Source organism: Thalassophryne amazonica, chromosome 18 (genome assembly GCF_902500255.1).
Source record: "Thalassophryne amazonica chromosome 18, fThaAma1.1, whole genome shotgun sequence".
NCBI classification, from domain to species: domain Eukaryota; kingdom Metazoa; phylum Chordata; class Actinopteri; order Batrachoidiformes; family Batrachoididae; genus Thalassophryne; species Thalassophryne amazonica.
In genome coordinates this window covers 51,736,724-51,754,297 of record NC_047120.1, presented here as the reverse complement: position 1 = coordinate 51,754,297, position 17,574 = coordinate 51,736,724, and the positions used below count along the sequence as shown (strand labels likewise).

The window sequence follows — 17,574 nt, the reverse complement described above, 5'->3', positions numbered from 1 at the left end:
CCCCACTACTGGGTAGTCCATCAGAGTAAATGTAAATGTTATTAAGAAATGATCAGACAGAAGGGAGTTTTCAGGGAATACTGTTAAGTCTTCAATTTCCATAAGTCAGAACAAGAATAAGTCAGAACAAGATCTAAGATATGATTAAAGTGGTGGGTGGACTCATTTACATTTTGAGCAAAGCCAATTGAGTCTAATAATAGATTAAATGCAGTGTTGAGGCTGTCATTCTCAGCATCTGTGTGGATGTTAAAATCACCCACTATAATTATCTTATCTGAGCTAAGCACTAAGTCAGACAAAAGGTCTGAAAATTCACAGAGAAACTCACAGTAACGACCAGGTGGACGATAGATAATACCAAATAAAACTGGTTTTTGGGACTTCCAATTTGGATGGACAAGACTAAGAGTCAAGCTTTCAAATTAATTAAAGCTTTGTCTGGGTTTTTGATTAATTAATAAGCTGGAATGGAAGATTGCTGCTAATCCTTCGCCTCGGCCTGTGCTACGAGCGTTCTGGCAGTTAGTGTGACTCGGGGGTGTTGACTCATTTAAACTAACATATTCATCCTGCTGTAACCAGGTTTCTGTAAGGCACAATAAATCAATATGTTGATCAATTATTATATAATTTACTAACAGGGACTTAGAAGAGAGAGACCTAATGTTTAATAGACCACATTTAACTGTTTTAGTCTGTGGTGCAGTTGAAGGTGCTATATTATTTTTTCTTTTTGAATTTTTATGCTTAAATAGATTTTTACTGGTTATTGGTGGTCTGGGAGCAGGCACCGTCTCTACGGGGATGGGGTAATGAGGGGATGGCAGGGGGAGAGAAGCTGCAGAGAGGTGTGTAAGACTACAACTCTGCTTCCTGGTCCCAACCCTGGATAGTCACGGTTTGGAGGATTTAAGAAAATTGGCCAGATTTCTAGAAATGAGAGCTGGTCCATCCAAAGTGGGATGGATGCCGTCTCTCCTAACAAGACCAGGTTTTCCCCAGAAGCTTTACCAATTATCTATGAAGCCCACCTCATTTTTTGGACACCACTCAGACAGCCAGTAATTCAAGAACAACATGCGGCTAAACATGTCACTCCCGATCCGATTGGGGAGGGGCCCAGAGAAAACTACAGAGTCCGACATTGTTTTTGCAAAGTTACACACAGATTCAATGTTAATTTTAGTGACCTCCGATTGGCGTAACCGGGTGTCATTACTGCCGACGTGAATTACAATCTTACCAAATTTACGCTTAGCCTTAGCCAGCAGTTTCAAATTTCCTTTAATGTCGCCTGCTCTGGCCCCCGGAAGACAATTGACTATGGTTGCTGGTGTTGCTAACTTCACATTTCTCAAAACAGAGTCGCCAATAACCAGAGTTTGATCCTCGGTGGGTGTGTCGCCGAGTGGGGAAAAATGGTTAGAAATGTGAACGGGTTGGCGGTGTACACGGGGCTTCTGTTTAGGGCTACGCTTCCTCCTCACAGTCACCCAGTCGGCCTGCTTTCCCGGCTGCTCGGGATCTGCTGGAAGGGAACTAACGGCGGCTAAGCTACTTTGGTCCACACCGACTACTGGGGCCTGGCTAGCTGTAGAATTTTCCACGGTGCGGAGCCGAGTCTTCAATTCGCCCAGCCTGGCCTCCAAAGCTACGAATAAGCTACACTTATTACAAATACCATTACTGCTAAAGTAGGCCGAGGAATAACTAAACATTTCACACCCAGAGCAGAAAAGTGCGGGAGAGACAGGAGAAGCCGCCATGCTAAATCGGCTAAGAGCTAGTAGCTGCGCTAAGCTAGCGGATTCCTAAAAACACACAAAGTGAATAATGTGTAAATAATTTAGAGGTGATTCAGCAGAGGGAGTGCTTTAGTTAAGGCACGTGAAGATTACACTGTGAAACAAATCGTTATCTAGTTAACTAGATCAATCTAACTGCGCAGATTAAACAGCTAACAGATACAGCAAAACACCGCTGTGCTCTGGAACAGGAATTGATACAATACCGCAGTGAGAGCCAACCACCAGTAGAGGCAAACAAGGCGTTTCACACAAGAAAGGTCCAACTTTACTCACCCCCAGAGCAGCAGTGGTAAGGAAAAACTCCCTCTGAGGAAGAAACCTCAAGCAGACCAGACTCAAAGGGGTGACCCTCTGCTTGGGCCATGCTACAGACACAAATTACAAAACAATTCACAAAACGAAAACACAGGAAATGCTGTTGGTGCACAGGACAGGAGGGTCTCCAGCACAAATACCACACCCATCTCTGGATGGAGCTGCACCTTAAACAGAGAAAAAAAAAATAGAATCAGGCATCAGAAAGACAAGAAATACAGTATAATTTGTCAGCATTAAACAACAAGAAAAACAGGAAATACTAAGGTGATCGCCGGCCACTAGCCCTAAGCTTCACTAAAAGAGCCAGAATTTAGGTAAAGTTGAGGCTGCAGGATGCTCCGTTTCCTAATAAAATGAATTAAGAGTAAAAAGTGTAGAACTATACTATGCCAGTATGCTAGCCATACAAAAGGGAAAATAAGTGCGTCTTAAGGCTGGACTTGAAAGTCTCCACAGACTCTGACTGGTTTACTGAAAGGTATTCTTCAACATAAATTCTCTTTTAAAAAGTTCCTTAGAGAGACAATGTTATTACATTTGAGAGAGTCTATAAGCTTAATATTGCTTATATATTGTTCAAATTCAGCCAGAAGTCGGTGTACATTATGTGTCCTTTTCAATACTCTGCATTTATGAATATGGATGATGGGACAGATGTGATCAGATCTGTGACCAATAAAACAACTGAGCTGCAAGTTAAAACAGCGTGCTGTGCTACACGCACACATCCACAGACTCTCTCAAAGTAAAGAAAAAATACTTTCATTGAAAGCTCCATTGAAAGGAACACAAAGCAAAAGATAAAAAAAAAAAATCCAAATAAGTCCACAAAAAAAGAAGCCCTCATGCATGCATTGTGCACGTGATCGCCAGCCAAGGACAGGGTCCACTCGTCCTCACTTGGATTGACAGCCAGAGATCATTTTCAAGTTCCATTTGTCCTCAGGTATGGATGGCCGGCCAGAGAATAATGTCCAGGTCCACTTGCTCTCAGGTTTTGATCATGCACATAATGTCCGATCCCAGCTCTGCCTTCAACGTCTGTCACGATTGTGGCACATGATCACAGCAGCAGTAAACCACCATCCTGTGACACAAACGGCAGCATCACGACTCTGAAAAAGTTAAGAGTTTCAGCGTGAAGTATGTTGCCTCCTCTGTCAATCCGAGCCATCACTTTCAAATAAAAGTTGCAAAGCTTTGTTATCGGACATAACCGCATTTGTTTCACTCTGTCTGGCAGCCATCAGGATGTTTCTGTTTTGCTAATAAGTACGTCACATGCTGAGAAATGCCAAGAATTGAGTGAGACATTTTCCGGAAATGCACCTATTAACTCGCTCAGGGAGAGCAATAAAAAAAACCATCAGATACCACTAATTATGAGCACATGTGTGCAGAGAGACTTACAGTCATGAATACTTTGATGTTGTGTTGCTAACTGGGATGTTAAAAAATGTGCAACATGTCCTTTAAAGGTTTCGTTTTAATCATCATCATTTGATTTTGTCTACCACAGAAATCTGTGCATGTGTAAACCTGTGCCTTTGCATTGGAGGTGTGATGATCAAGTCAAAGCTTGAGCAATTTATTGCTCTTGGCCCATGTATAGATTGACTCGTGCTGCAATCGAGTTCAGAAATTCTGCTGCCCCACCCACAGCCACCGACAACCTGCTGTGTATTCCCACAGCTCTGGCATATTTTAGAAAAGGAAAACAAGCTGCATTGTATTTTAATTTTAGCTTAAACTATGGTGCATCCTGAAAGTATTCACAGCACTTCAGTTTTTCTACATTTTGTTATGTTATAGCCTTATTCCAAAATGGATTAAAAAATTTTTCCCCCTCAAAATTCTACACACAATACCTCATAATGACAATGTGAAAGGTTTTTTGAGATTTTGGCAAATTTATTAAAAATAAAAACTAATCACATGTACATAAATATTCACAGCCTTTGCCATGCAGGTCAAAATTGAGCTCAGGTGCATCTGTTTCCACTCATCATCCTGGAGATATTTGTACAGCTTAATTGGAGTCCACCTGGGGTAAATTCAGTTAAACATCTAATCAACTGTATTTAACAAGCCCAAAGGTGCTCAGGTTTGCTCAGTAACTCATTAAAAAAAAAAAAGAGTGCTCAAGTGAGCAAGGCGGGTCAGATTCCCACCACTATTTTACAACCTGGGAGTTTCCAAATCAGTTAAATGCATGTGTCAGGTGTGGACCATTTATATATATATATATATATATATATATATATATATATAAAAAATAATAATAATAATAAAAAGAAGTAGAGAAGCTTGAATCTTGAAGATTGAAGATTCAAGCTTCTCTACTATGGAAACCACCTGGACAACTGAGAGCCTACTCAGAAACGTAATAAAAAGATGTAAATGCACTGTCCAAAAAATAAACTGGATGCAGGCAGAAAATTAGATCTGGGCATCAACATCTGCAGTGTAAAGGTAGCCCAATTTGGCTAATTTAGTGAGGCTATTGCCTTGTAAAACTAGGCAATAACCATTTGTCGTAACCACTGTGTAAGGAAAACTGTAAGGAACATTTTGAGTTGATTCATTTTGAGTTCATTTTTGCGTCACATTAGGCCCACGACATCCGCATCAATGAGGTGGTGGCCATCAAGAAGATGTCGTATAGCGGCAAACAGTCCAATGAGGTAGGACTTTTCTTTCAAATTCTTCATCTGGTGTAGATTTAAAGTTGTTTCCTCTGTAACTGCTATCAGTATACGAGTATGTTCCTTTGAACGCTTTCTAGAAATGGCAGGATATCATCAAGGAAGTGAAGTTTCTCCAGAAGCTCCGCCACCCCAACACCGTTGAGTACCGTGGCTGCTACCTGCGAGAGCATACAGCATGGGTGAGTGTGCATGTATGTGTGAATAAAATGTCAGATATTTTAAACATACACCAAGTATCGAAAGAAATGACGACATTAAGGTCAGTTATACTTTTTTAGTGTTCTCTTTACAATGACGCTTTCTCTGCCATAGCTGGTGATGGAGTACTGCTTGGGCTCGGCTTCTGATCTCTTAGAAGGTAAGTAGGAAAGTACAGAATACATAAGTCGTTAAAACCTGGACTCACTGATTTGTTGAGACCCCAGTCAGTTTAGTGTTGAGTTGAACATCTGCTCCATCTGTTGCTGTTAGACATGCTGCTTGACCTTGGTTAAGATGTGAATTTTGATACCGGAGTGATTTGGCTGTCACTCGAGTGAATTTAAGCATGTTGGAAATTTTAGTCCATTGTCAAGCCGAATAGTTATGATGCTTGTGCATGAAGTGGGCAGGCCCCAATAATCAGAGTGACCAAACACTGCGCTGACCTCAAATTCTCTGAGCACACAGGCAGTATTGTCTGTGGCTTCCCAGGCAGTACTTGTCCCCCCCCCCCATTATTTTATATAACAACAAAGCAAAATCATACAAAATACATCATTTTGGTGTTCATGTCAAAATTGGGACAGTAGTGTTTGTTTTCTCTCGTCCAACTTCTTCTGCTTGGTGTTTTAGTAGTTTACCTGTGATTTGAGAGTCCTCCTTCTTCTGCACCAGTGTTTTCCAAATTTGGCCCCGCTATAACCTGGCCCCAGGTGTTCCACTTCTGTTCAGTAGGGTGGTCCTTATTTTGCAAAGTTTTGAAATGTAATACTCTGACCACCTGATAGGTTCCAATTGATGAAAAAACATGCTGTGTAAAAGTTTGCTTGTATAGCATTGAAATTTTGCTATTTTCTGCTATAAAGCTTAATGGTGCCCCAACCCATCCTAAAAAACATATCAAAAGTCCTGATGAATCCTCCTGGCACTCACTTAGAAATTCAAGGTGGCCTCCACAGGCAATTTTCAAGCTTTAGTTAGCATTGCATTATATAGCATGAAAATAGCTAAATTTCAATGCTTTTGAGTTACCTCTAAAAATGAATTTATACAAAAAAATTACACAGCCTATTTTCTCAGCAGTTGGAATCTATTCAGGGGGTGAGTATTAAGTTTTCAAAACTTTGCGAATAAGGAACACCCTACGGCTCAGTCGTGTCACAGTTGGTGATCACATAGAACTATCTGCTCTACCTGGCATTTGACCGATCATACACTGAACAAAAATATAAATGCAACACTTTTGTGTTTGCTCCCATTTTTCATGAGCTGAACTCAAAGATCTAAAACATCTTTTTGTTCACATGTCTGTCTAAATCTGTGTTATCAAGATGCTGATTAGACAGCATGATTAGTGCACAGGTGTGCCTTAGGCTGGCCACATTAAAGGGCCACTCTGAAAAGTGCAGCATTGCTTTATTTCTCTGAAGTCATGGTTCATAAAACAAAACAGCAACTCTTTTCTATTTAAGGCAATGTGTTCAGAAATGGGGAAGAAAAAAGGATTTATCTTTGATCACCTCAGTGTTTGTGGAGTATTTTTTCTGCAAAACAATCAGTCACCCTGTAAACAGGATTTTGTGTGCATAATCTAACAGAGGATGGTTTACATATTACTTCCCAATAGAAATGGGAAGCAAAGGCTTCTGAAACAAATCGATCAACAGATGTCTTGCATCCTTGGTCATCCCTAAAGAAGGCTATAACTGATGCAGCAGCCAAGATGGTACTCAGAGCAAGCTACGTCAACTGGCTAAGCAGAAACTCAAAGGCATTCAGACAGATGGAGCTACAAACAACACCAGCAATATGCTCTGAGGGAAGCGGGATGGTTGAGCGTTCATAAAAAATCCGCCAAAGTCTTGACCCAAGCCCAGAGACCTCAGAGCTCACCAGTCTAGACAGAGATAGGGTTAGGGTCACCATCCCGTCACCTTCACAGAGTGATATACCAGGAGTGCTTATCTCAAAACGGGTAAAATAGGCTCTGAACATGACAGCGCTGGTGTTCTACCAGTGAACTATTTCTCCATTGTTTGTGAATATTGAAATCAAGGGCTTTCTGCACAAAAAATGGTTGTTTCAGTCTTGCATTATAGGTAATAAAATGTGTGTAGAAACAAAACGTCACCCACTCTGTGCTTGTATTGTGAATCAGGTCATTTTGTGACTTGTTTTGATAAATCACGTCAGCTACGCTCCCCTGATATCTCCTGATATTGTCTTTTTACCCAGTCCACAAGAAGCCCCTCCAGGAAGTGGAAATAGCTGCCATAACCCACGGTGCATTGCAGGGCTTGGTGTATCTGCACTCTCACAACATGATTCACAGGTAGCTGCTGTTCATTTTCACACAATCTCTTCCACTCTCCACCCCCACACTTCTGACAGAGACAAAACAGACACAAGCGGAAGCAAAAACTCTGCTTCCTAAAATAAGCTCATGCAATGATGTTTGTGCCAACAGGCCACGTAACAATTTTTTATGCATCTTCCTACCACCCTCATATCAACACACTTTCTTTCTGCTGTTGTACTTTGTTGCCATTATTTGCTGCAGCTGCAACTTTTCCATTATCTGACCATATCTCCTCTTCTTCCTCATTATCCATTTGTGTCTCTCAGGGACGTGAAGGCAGGAAACATCTTGCTAACAGAGCCTGGCCAGGTCAAACTGGGAGACTTTGGCTCAGCTTCCATAGTTGCCCCGGCTAATTCCTTTGTGGGAACACCATACTGGTGAGTAAGCCCATTATAGCCTCTGAGGTCCATGAAGCGGATGAGAGTCTACAACTCCTCCTGGACAGGACGCAAGTCCATCATAGCCTACTTCGCCAGTCAAGGCCAATGGCTATTTGTAGCAGGGTGGACTAGGACAATGCAAATAAACTGTCTTGTCCAAGGACACCGACGGGAAGCGTGACTGGGAATTGATCCCCAGGTCTGCATATTGGTAGCCCAACTCTAAGTCATGGGCTAAAGTTCTCCGTCACCATGACGGATTTCCGTTATTTGGAAACTTTAACACATACACCTGTGCATGTGGTGTCATGCGTGTTTTGGGGCCGAAATATGATACTCTCACTGTCAAAGCACCGTCCCATTCTGCGCTAATCAAAGCAGCAGCAATGTCAGCGTGGACTGCGGAGGAAGGGACTGTGTGAATTTTCACTCCTCTCCGCTCTGTTTAGTGCTTGCCATGAGCCAAGGTTCTTCTCCTCCCTGTCTTCGTTAGAACATTGGCAGACACTCCCCAAGTAGAGCAGGGCGTGGCTTTGGTTTGAACCAATGAAGCATTGATCCGACTCATTGTTTCGATGGTTTCGCTATATCTTAATTTTCCCCCGTTAAAACTCCAAAGAGCATATATTTTACCTTTTTTATATTAAACCGACCTGTTATGGTCTTCTAAAACAGTTGATAGATATATTTTATAACTTAAAAACGGGACCAATGCTAACGCGTTAGCATGTGTATGGCGTTTTCAATGTTAAAATTAGCATTAAGCTGTTAACATCTCAGCACAGTTTGTGTGCATGTTTTCTGTATAATAAATAATTAATGGCTTAGTGTTTGTTGTTGTAAAAGAGTCAAATGTATTACGAATTGTAATTTTTTATTTATTTTTATTTATATATTATTAATAATAATACCAACAGCAACAAAAGTAATAACTAATATTGCAACAATACAATTTTAGAGAAACAGACAAAAAGAACCTGATAAAACAAAACACAACAGAAAAGGTAAAACCAAGTAACAATGAACATAAATAAATAAATATAGAAATAAAAAACTGTTTCCTGTGAACACCTAGTGACTCTTAAACCTCCACTTCATCCCTGTTTTATTTAAGTTTAATGACAATTTGTTTCTGTCAAACCAGATCTAAGCTGTGTTTTTACACAAGAAAAAAATAAAATGCAGTAAACACATTTGTGTCTTTTTTCATGAAAATAACTTATTAAAGATCACATATTACACTTTAGTCAGGCCTTTAAAATACTTTTGTGGACTCTTTTTGACGAGAATATAACATCATAACTTTATTACAAGCTCAGACGTTGTTGATGCGTGATAAAGGCCTTTTAATTATAACTCCAAGAAATACACGTTAGTAAAAAAAAAAAACATACAAACAACAAAAAGAGATTAATCGATTACTAAAATAATCGTTAGTTGCAGCCCTAGTTTGTTTTACAAGTGAGAGCATTTTACAGATTAAATGTGAATAAGCCAGTTTTGAGTTTCTCAGTGCGCATGCATTTTCAAAACTGGTGACAGTGTTACTTTGTGCACAGCAGAACAATGTTGTCGGTTGCTTTAGGCCCTAATTTTGTATTTTATTGACTGTACAGCCAGCAACACAGCACCCATTTGGTGCATTCACCGGATTAGAACAGATCAAAATACTACAGAAGACAAATAATTTTTAATTGACAGTTTGAAGTGAGTTTTCTTTGTTTCAGAGGACTTCATTCCCATTAAAATTCACCAGAATATACAAAATTTGACGTGCTCTTTTAAAAAATTTCTGGGGGAGATCCCTCAGACCCCCCATAATCAATAGTGTGTTTTTACTTCACAGGTTGAAGTGACTTTTCTTTGTTTCAGTGGGTTTCATACCCATTAAAATTCACCAGAATATACAAAATTTAACTTGCTCTATTAAAAAATTTCTGGCGGAGAACCCCCAGACCCCCATGATCAATACTGTGTTTTTACTTCACAGATTGAAGTTACTTTTCTTTGTTTCAGAGGGCTTCATACCTGTTAAAATTCATCAGAATACACAAAATTTGACTTGGTCTTGTTCTGGGGGAGCACTCCACAGACCCCCCAGAATCAAGACTACAACCCCTGGCAATAATTATGGAATCACCGGCCTCGGAGGATGTTCATTCAGTTGTTTAATTTTGTAGAAAAAAAGCGGATCATAGACATGACACAAAACTAAAGTAATATCAAATGGCAACTTTCTGGCTTTAAGAAACACTATAAGAAATCAGGAAAAAAAATTGTGGCAGTCAGTAACGGTTACTTTTTTAGACCAAGCAGAGGGAAAAAAAATATAGAATCACTCAATTCTGAGGAAAAAAATATGGAATCACCCTGTAAATTTTCATCCCCAAAACTAACACCTGCATCAAATCAGATCTGCTCGTTAGTCTGCATCTAAAAAGGAGTGATCACACCTTGGAGACCTGTTGCACAGAGTGGACTGACATGAATCATGGCTCCAACACGAGAGATGTCAGTTGAAACAAAGGAGAGGATTATCAAACTCTTAAAAGAGAGTAAATCATCACGCAATGTTGCAGAAGATGTTGGTTGTTCACAGTCAGCTGTGTCTAAACTCTGGACCAAATACAAACAACATGGGAAGGTTGTTAAAGGCAAACATACTGGTAGACCAAGGAAGACATCAAAGCATCAAGACAGAAAACTTAAAGCAATATGTCTCAAAAATTGAAAATGCACAACAAAACCAATGAGGAACGAATGGGAGGAAACTGGAGTCAATGTCTGTGACCGAACTGTAAGAAACCGCCTAAAGGAAATGGGATTTACATACAGAAAAGCTAAACGAAAGCCATCATTAACACCTAAACGGAAAAAAACAAGGTTACAATGGGCTAAGGAAAAGAAATCGTGGACTGTGGATGACTGGATGAAAGTCATATTCAGTGATGAATCTTGAATCTGCATTGGGCAAGGTGATGATGCTGGAACTTTTGTTTGGTGCCGTTCCAATGAGATTTATAAAGATGACTGCCTGAAGAGAACATGTAAATTTCCACAGTCATTGATGATATGGGGCTGCGTGTCAGGTAAAGGCACTGGAGAGATGGCTGTCATTACATCATCAATAAATGCACAAGTTTACGTTGATATTTTGGACACTTTTCTTATCCCATCAATTGAAAGGATGTTTGGGGATGATGAAATCATTTTTCAAGATGATAATGCATCTTGCCATAGAGCAAAAACTGTGAAAACATTCCTTGCAAAAAGACACATAGGGTCAATGTCATGGCCTGCAAATAGTCCGGATCTTAATCCAATTGAAAATCTTTTGAAGTTGAAGAAAATGGTCCATGATTCTGCTTGGTCTAAAAAAGTAACTGTTACTGACTGCCACAATTTTTTTTTTCCTGATTTCTTATAGTGTTTCTTAAAGCCAGAAAGTTGCCATTTGAAATGACTTTAGTTTTGTGTCATGTCTATGATCTGCTTTTTTTCTACAAAATTAAACAACTGAATGAACATCCTCCGAGGCCGGTGATTCCATAATTTTTGCCAGGGGTTGTACAACCCCCCGCCTCCCCATCACCCTTTTATGTACCTTTATGTTCAGGTTTTGCATTCTTTTTATGCTTTGTCTGTCTCTTCTTAGAGGCTATTTAGAATAGATTTGTATACTGTATAATGTGTTTATTGTATTTATTGAGGGGAAAAAGACATTTTAGGGAATTGCTGGCATTGATTTTTGCCAGGAAAAAATTTCAGACAGATGAAATTTTATTGCTTTAACCCATGCTCTAAGTAAAAAATAAATAAATTAGTGATGTTCTCTGATAGCAGTAATGGGTTATATTTGTTACTGTGTGCTTTCAGTTTGTATCAGTATTCTTAGATCTGGTAGGGTGGGGGTAACTATATGTGTAATCCTGTCATAATTACTGTCAACTTATCTTCTGATATACGAGGTCTGTTAGAAAAGTATCCGACCTTTTTATTTTTTTTCAGAAACCATATGGATTTGAATCACGTGTGATTGCATCAGCCAAGCTTGAACCTTCGTGCGCATGCGCAAGTTTTTTCATGCCTGTCTGTTGCGTCATTCACCTGTGAGCAGGCTTTGTGTGAGCAGTGGTCCACCCCTCTCGTCGGATTTTTATTGCGAATAAATGTCTGAACGATTTGGAGCTTTGCTGCATCAGTTTTTTCCAGAAACTGTGAGAGACCTCCAGGTGGTAACCATTCGGAAAATTCAAATGGCTTTGAGGGACGATTTTATGGGGATTACACAGATTAAGGAGTGCTCCAGACGGTTTAAAGACCGCCCACAGCTGCTGAGAGCGCCGATCGACAGGCTGAAACAACCAGATCATTTCCAACATGAAGACTTTATTGATCCAGGACGTCGTGTGATTGACACAAAAATGGCAGGAGACGTGGACATCAGTACTTTTTCGGCACATTCCACTCTTACAGGAGTTTTTTTTCATGGAAAGAAAAGCAGACTGATGCGCCACCGTGCTGCTCATGGCGCGGCACAAATTCACCTCTGTGTTGGTCTCACAGGACGGCTTTGAGATGGCTTTCAGACGGCTGTCAGTGGGTTTTCAGTCGTGTGACTAACCGAGAAATTGTGGATGTGCCCGTACATGCCAGAACATGTCCTGTGAGGCTTCATCACGGCGTTGCTTTGCACCATGCGGCACTGCCGCGATGCGCGGAATTCTTCCAGTCCTCTTTCCATGACATAAACTCCTGTAACAGTGGAATGTGCCGTTCATTTCCAAACTGGACGCTGTGTTTTATCCAGGACGTCCTCTGACTAGCACAGGAATTGCGGAAGACGTGGACATCAGCACTTTTTCGGCACATTGAGACAGACGTGCGGAGGAGAAATGAATGGCACATTCCACTGTTACAGGAGTTTTTGTCGTGGAAAGAGGAGCGGAAGAATTCCACGCGTCGCGGTGGAGCCGCATGGCGCAAAGCAACGCCGTGATGAAGCCTCACAGGACATGGTCTGGCCTGTCCAGGCTCATCCACAATTTCTCGGTTAGTCACACGACTGAAAACCCACCAACAGCCGTCTGAAAGCCATCTCAAAGCCGTCCTGTGAGACCAACACGGAGGTGGTTTTGTGCCGCGCCATGAGCGGCACAGTGGCGCATCCGTCCGCTTTTCTTTCCATGAAAAAAAACTCCTGTAACAGTGGAATGTGCCGAAAAAGTCTTGATGTCCACGTCTCCTGCCATTTTTGTGTAAGTCAGACGACGTCCCGGATCAACAAAGCTTTCACGTTGGAAATGATCTGATTGTTTCAGTCTGTCGATCGGCGCTCCGAGCACGGCGTGCTCTCAGCAGCTGTGGGCGGTCTTTAAACTGGCTGGAGCACTCCTTAATCTGTGTAATCCCCATAAAATCGTCCCTCAAAGCCATTTGAATTTTCCGAATGGTTACCACCTGGAGGTCTCTCACAGTTTCTGGAAAAAATTGATGCAGCAAAGCTCCAAATCGTTCAGCCATTTATTCGCAATAAAAATCTGACGAGAGTGGTGGACTACTGCTTACACAAAGCCTGCTCACAGGCGAATGACGCAACCGACAGGCGTGAAAAAACTCACGCATGTGCATGAAGGTTCAAGCTTGGCTGATGCAATCACACGTGATTCAAATCCATATGGTTTTTGAAAAAAATAAAAAGGTCGGATACTTTTCTAACAGACCTCGTATTGACATAACCTCTAACTTTTCTGACCTTGAACGTGTCCCCACCCATGCCTCCCCTTCCCACATAAGAATGTCATCAACATAATGATAGAATAAACAATGGGGTCTTGGCCGCCATTATAAGCCTTTGGCGCAGCGCCTGGCCGTTTTCTTGTTTTTGTTTATAGCGTCTAAGCCATATTAACAAACAATAACATATGGAGATATATTTTGTGTATGAGATTCATACTTGTAGCAGGGATTGTTGATTTTGTTGGCCTGAAACTTGATTGCCTTGGTTGCTTGTAACTGATTTAGTCAGTTAAATTGCTGTTAGTGTAATGTATAATCATGACCATTTAGTGCAGTCCTCACATTCAAGGAGCTAAGCTATAACAGTTTGAGCTTTACCATCAGTCATCTTACTGAGGACAAGAATCACCAGCAACAGCGTTGTTGTTATGATGTCTGAAGAAGCCTGTAAGCGCTCACGATTCAGGGTCGAATGGCAGTGAACACCTACAGCAAAGTTGATTGTTGTTTTCCTCCCAGGATGGCTCCTGAGGTGATCCTAGCTATGGACGAGGGCCAGTACGATGGCAAAGTGGATGTGTGGTCACTTGGCATTACCTGCATAGAGCTGGGTAAGAGATGACCATGAAATGATCCACAAGTATGTTTTTTGTGCTCACAAAGTTAAATGCATACACACCTTTTACTGTGATTTGTCCTCTTTGTTTCTTCTTTCTGTTGATATGCCATTCTGTTGCTGTTTGTCACTGTAGCGGAGAGGAAACCGCCTCTGTTTAATATGAATGCTATGAGTGCCTTATATCACATCGCCCAGAATGAGAGCCCTGTGTTGCAGTCAAATCACTGGTGAGAATTGGTGAAAATACTGACTGTCACTGACCTTTTGAGGAGAGAAATTTGCTTTGGTTGGATGCAGATTTATTTATTCACTTAATTTTCCCACGTGAGTGAAAAGTGAACTAGTTTCATTTGTGACTTTAAAATGCATTGCAGATATTAGTGGCTTTTATGAATGTTGTTGAGCTTCTTTTCGAAATTGTGGATGTGGTATGACATAAATTGTCCCCACCCCAGGTGCCGTTGCTGTTCTTTAAAAAAAAAAAGCCAATATAGGGCAAGAAATGTCATCTTAGTTTTCAATATTTATGTTTTCAGTTTGTGATGAGCGATCTACTCTGACGTCCTTTTCTTTTTGTGCCAGGAAAGGGCTCCTTAAATTTAGCAGCGTGTGCAATCAACTGGGTTCACTCACATTTGTATGCTGCTTGTTGGCCAGTACTCTGGAAATTTAATGAATAAAATAGGTCTTGGATGAAGTATGAGGATGTGAATAGTGGCTTTTATCTTTTCAGGTCGGATTATTTTCGTAACTTTGTGGACTCCTGTTTGCAAAAGATTGCCCAGGACAGACCTACCTCTGATGTGCTGCTGAAGGTACAAGGCCAAACTATTTATTGTAATCAAACATACGTATGTGTATTTGGGACATTATGATGAGCCTATAAGTGGGAAAAAGAAGGTCTGAATTCATTCTTTCATTGAAGAAGTATAATTTGTACCCATCTTTTCTAGTTAGACCCCATTAAAAAAAAAAATAGTTTATCATCCTTGACATCACAAAAAAGTAATGCGGGAGGGCGTCTCTCCCCCCCCCCCCCCCCCTTTCTTTTCTTAGAAATGGATACGTACAGTGTCATTTCAAACCTGGGAAATGACATACAATACCTAGTATACCAAGTGAGGAACTGAAAATATCAGCTATTTTTAAAATAAATCTTGTTTCCATGTTGAATACAGTCCGTGTACTGCATGCTAGTAGCGTAATAAACATGTATACTGTGTGAGCAAGACGGCGCAACTGACTCTGCGGTTGTCAATGGCTGCAAGTTCCAGGCCCAGCTCAGTGAACTTCAGTCGTCTTCAGCCAAAGTATAGTCGCCACCTAGCGGACGTGCCGATTCTTGCACCAGCTGTACCGCCATCAATGAAATTTGCCAAAATAACTAATAAATTGATCTGGGCCAATTTCGGCATGCGGGCAGATGATACACTTTTTTTATGGGGCCTAACAGAATGTAATGAAGATATGGTGTTAGACTGAAACCTTGACTAAAATTTGCCTACCTGGAGATGATTTACTAAACTTTTTTGATTGTGCAAAATGGGATTAGTTGTGTTGATTTAAAAGAAAAATGGCTGTGAATATGTTTGGTAGATCTTGACAACAAGATATTAAATAGCTTTTATTTATCAAAATTCAAACGGAACACTTCACCTTTAAAAGTCAATTACCGATCATGATGAGCTATGACTTCCCAACAGTATTGCACAAATGAGTACATATTATGTGCAGACATGAACTTCAAGTTCTTGAACTTAATAAAACCAGTATTTTTACTGCTGACAGTTGAAAATTAAGTTAGTACCAGTTTATAAAGATAGGTTGATTGGAACATGGTCATTTTCTAAATAAGGTCAGTATCGTACACCTCAAAACCTGTTGACCTTTGTACAAACTGAATGCTTCACACCATCCTCATTATTTCTAACCCCCCAAAACCCACCACCCAGCACCATTTCCTATGCAGAGAGCGTCCCATGACAGTTGTGATGGACTTGATTGCACGTACCAAGGATGCTGTTCGTGAACTTGACAACCTTCAGTATCGAAAAATGAAAAAAATCCTCTTCCATGAAGCCCACAATGGACCTGCACCAGAGGGAGGTGATGAGGAAGAGGTAAGAAAGGGTGAGGAAGCAGAAAGCAGCCAGCGTAAACGGCAAAGAAAAAAAAGGCAGAGAAATTTGGGTGTTTGGAAGTTTAACTTTTTAGTTTTTTTTTTGTTTGTTTTTCATAAGGTTTCAGTAATTGAGGGGGAAGCATGTGGATTTGACTTACTAGTCTACATGTGTTGTGTGGAAGAAGAGAAGACGCATGACCATGTCCCTTGGGGTGTCTTGTCTTGTCACTAAGGGGAGGTGATGGTCTGGTGGTTAAGCATTGGGCTTGAGACCAGAGGATCCTTGGTTCAAATCCCAGCCTGACTGGAAAATCATTAAGGGCTCTTGGACAAGGTCCTTAATCCCCTAGTTGCTCCTGGTGTGTAGTGAGCACCTTGTATGGCAGCACCCTGACATCAGGGTGAATGTGAGGCATTATTGTAAAGTGCTTGGAGCGTCTGATGCAGATGGAAAGCGCTATATAAATGCAGTCCATTTACCATTTTAATTGTGCTAACATCTTTCATAGACACATTGTCGAGGTGGGCACAGTGCCCACTGTGGTGGTATATGTATGTTTTTTCTTTTATTGATGTAGTTCTGATGGTTTCTTCATAATAGAAGCTCCAATGCTCTTCAAGATGGTTTGCAACTGATTAACTGACTGGGATGGAAATCAGCAACCCCTATACTGAGACTGTGGTAACTTGGTAAACTGGCAGATTACATCCTTCATGTTGGCAGCAGTTCAGTATGGAGGGTGTAAATGTATATTCCCCATTTGGAGGTTGTCTTCTTTGATGTGACTTCAGCACATCACCAAATGACATTACTGTACTTTGTGATAAGGCAGGGTATCACAAAGCCAACTCACCATCATGACAACATCCTCCACCTTATAGTCCTTAAGGGATGGGGAACACAAGGCCTTTAGGCCAGTATACCATTTTTATTTTTGCTGCATTGTCTTAAAGTGACATGCATTATTTCTGTTGTGTACACTGACATGTAGGTGTTTGTTTATTTATGAGGGGGAAGGAGGGAACCTGTCTGGGGGATAACAGGTGGTTTGCATCCATCCTGCCTTTGTATCGTGTTTCTCAGTATGCAGTTTGAACTTGGGGCCACTTCCTCTGCTTACAAAGGAGTTTTGTTTCCAACATGTAATCCCAGTTGGCTGTTCTGTCAGAAGGGAAATACAGGAATTCAAAGTATGTTGTGCGATTAGTGTACTTTTGTATTTTGTGTTGGCTCCTTAGTGTATGTTTATGCTGTACAGTGTAGGATGCCACTGCCTGTGCTACTGCACTGCTGTGTCAAGTACAGACATGAAA

General features: G+C 40.9%; 1 protein-coding gene across 2 annotated transcripts in view; it reads left to right on the top strand.

The window, feature by feature from the left end:
* The window catches only part of taok2b (TAO kinase 2b), a 57,924-nt gene that overhangs the window by 15,404 nt on the left and 24,946 nt on the right, over window positions 1-17,574 (top strand). For both annotated transcript variants that reach the window (XM_034194304.1, XM_034194303.1), the window contains exons 3-11: window positions 4,742-4,813; window positions 4,915-5,016; window positions 5,150-5,195; window positions 7,274-7,370; window positions 7,664-7,777; window positions 14,039-14,130; window positions 14,272-14,365; window positions 14,872-14,953; window positions 16,091-16,258. In XM_034194304.1, the coding sequence (XP_034050195.1) occupies window positions 4,742-4,813; window positions 4,915-5,016; window positions 5,150-5,195; window positions 7,274-7,370; window positions 7,664-7,777; window positions 14,039-14,130; window positions 14,272-14,365; window positions 14,872-14,953; window positions 16,091-16,258 (867 nt within the window). The remainder of the gene's footprint in view (window positions 1-4,741; window positions 4,814-4,914; window positions 5,017-5,149; window positions 5,196-7,273; window positions 7,371-7,663; window positions 7,778-14,038; window positions 14,131-14,271; window positions 14,366-14,871; window positions 14,954-16,090; window positions 16,259-17,574) is intronic.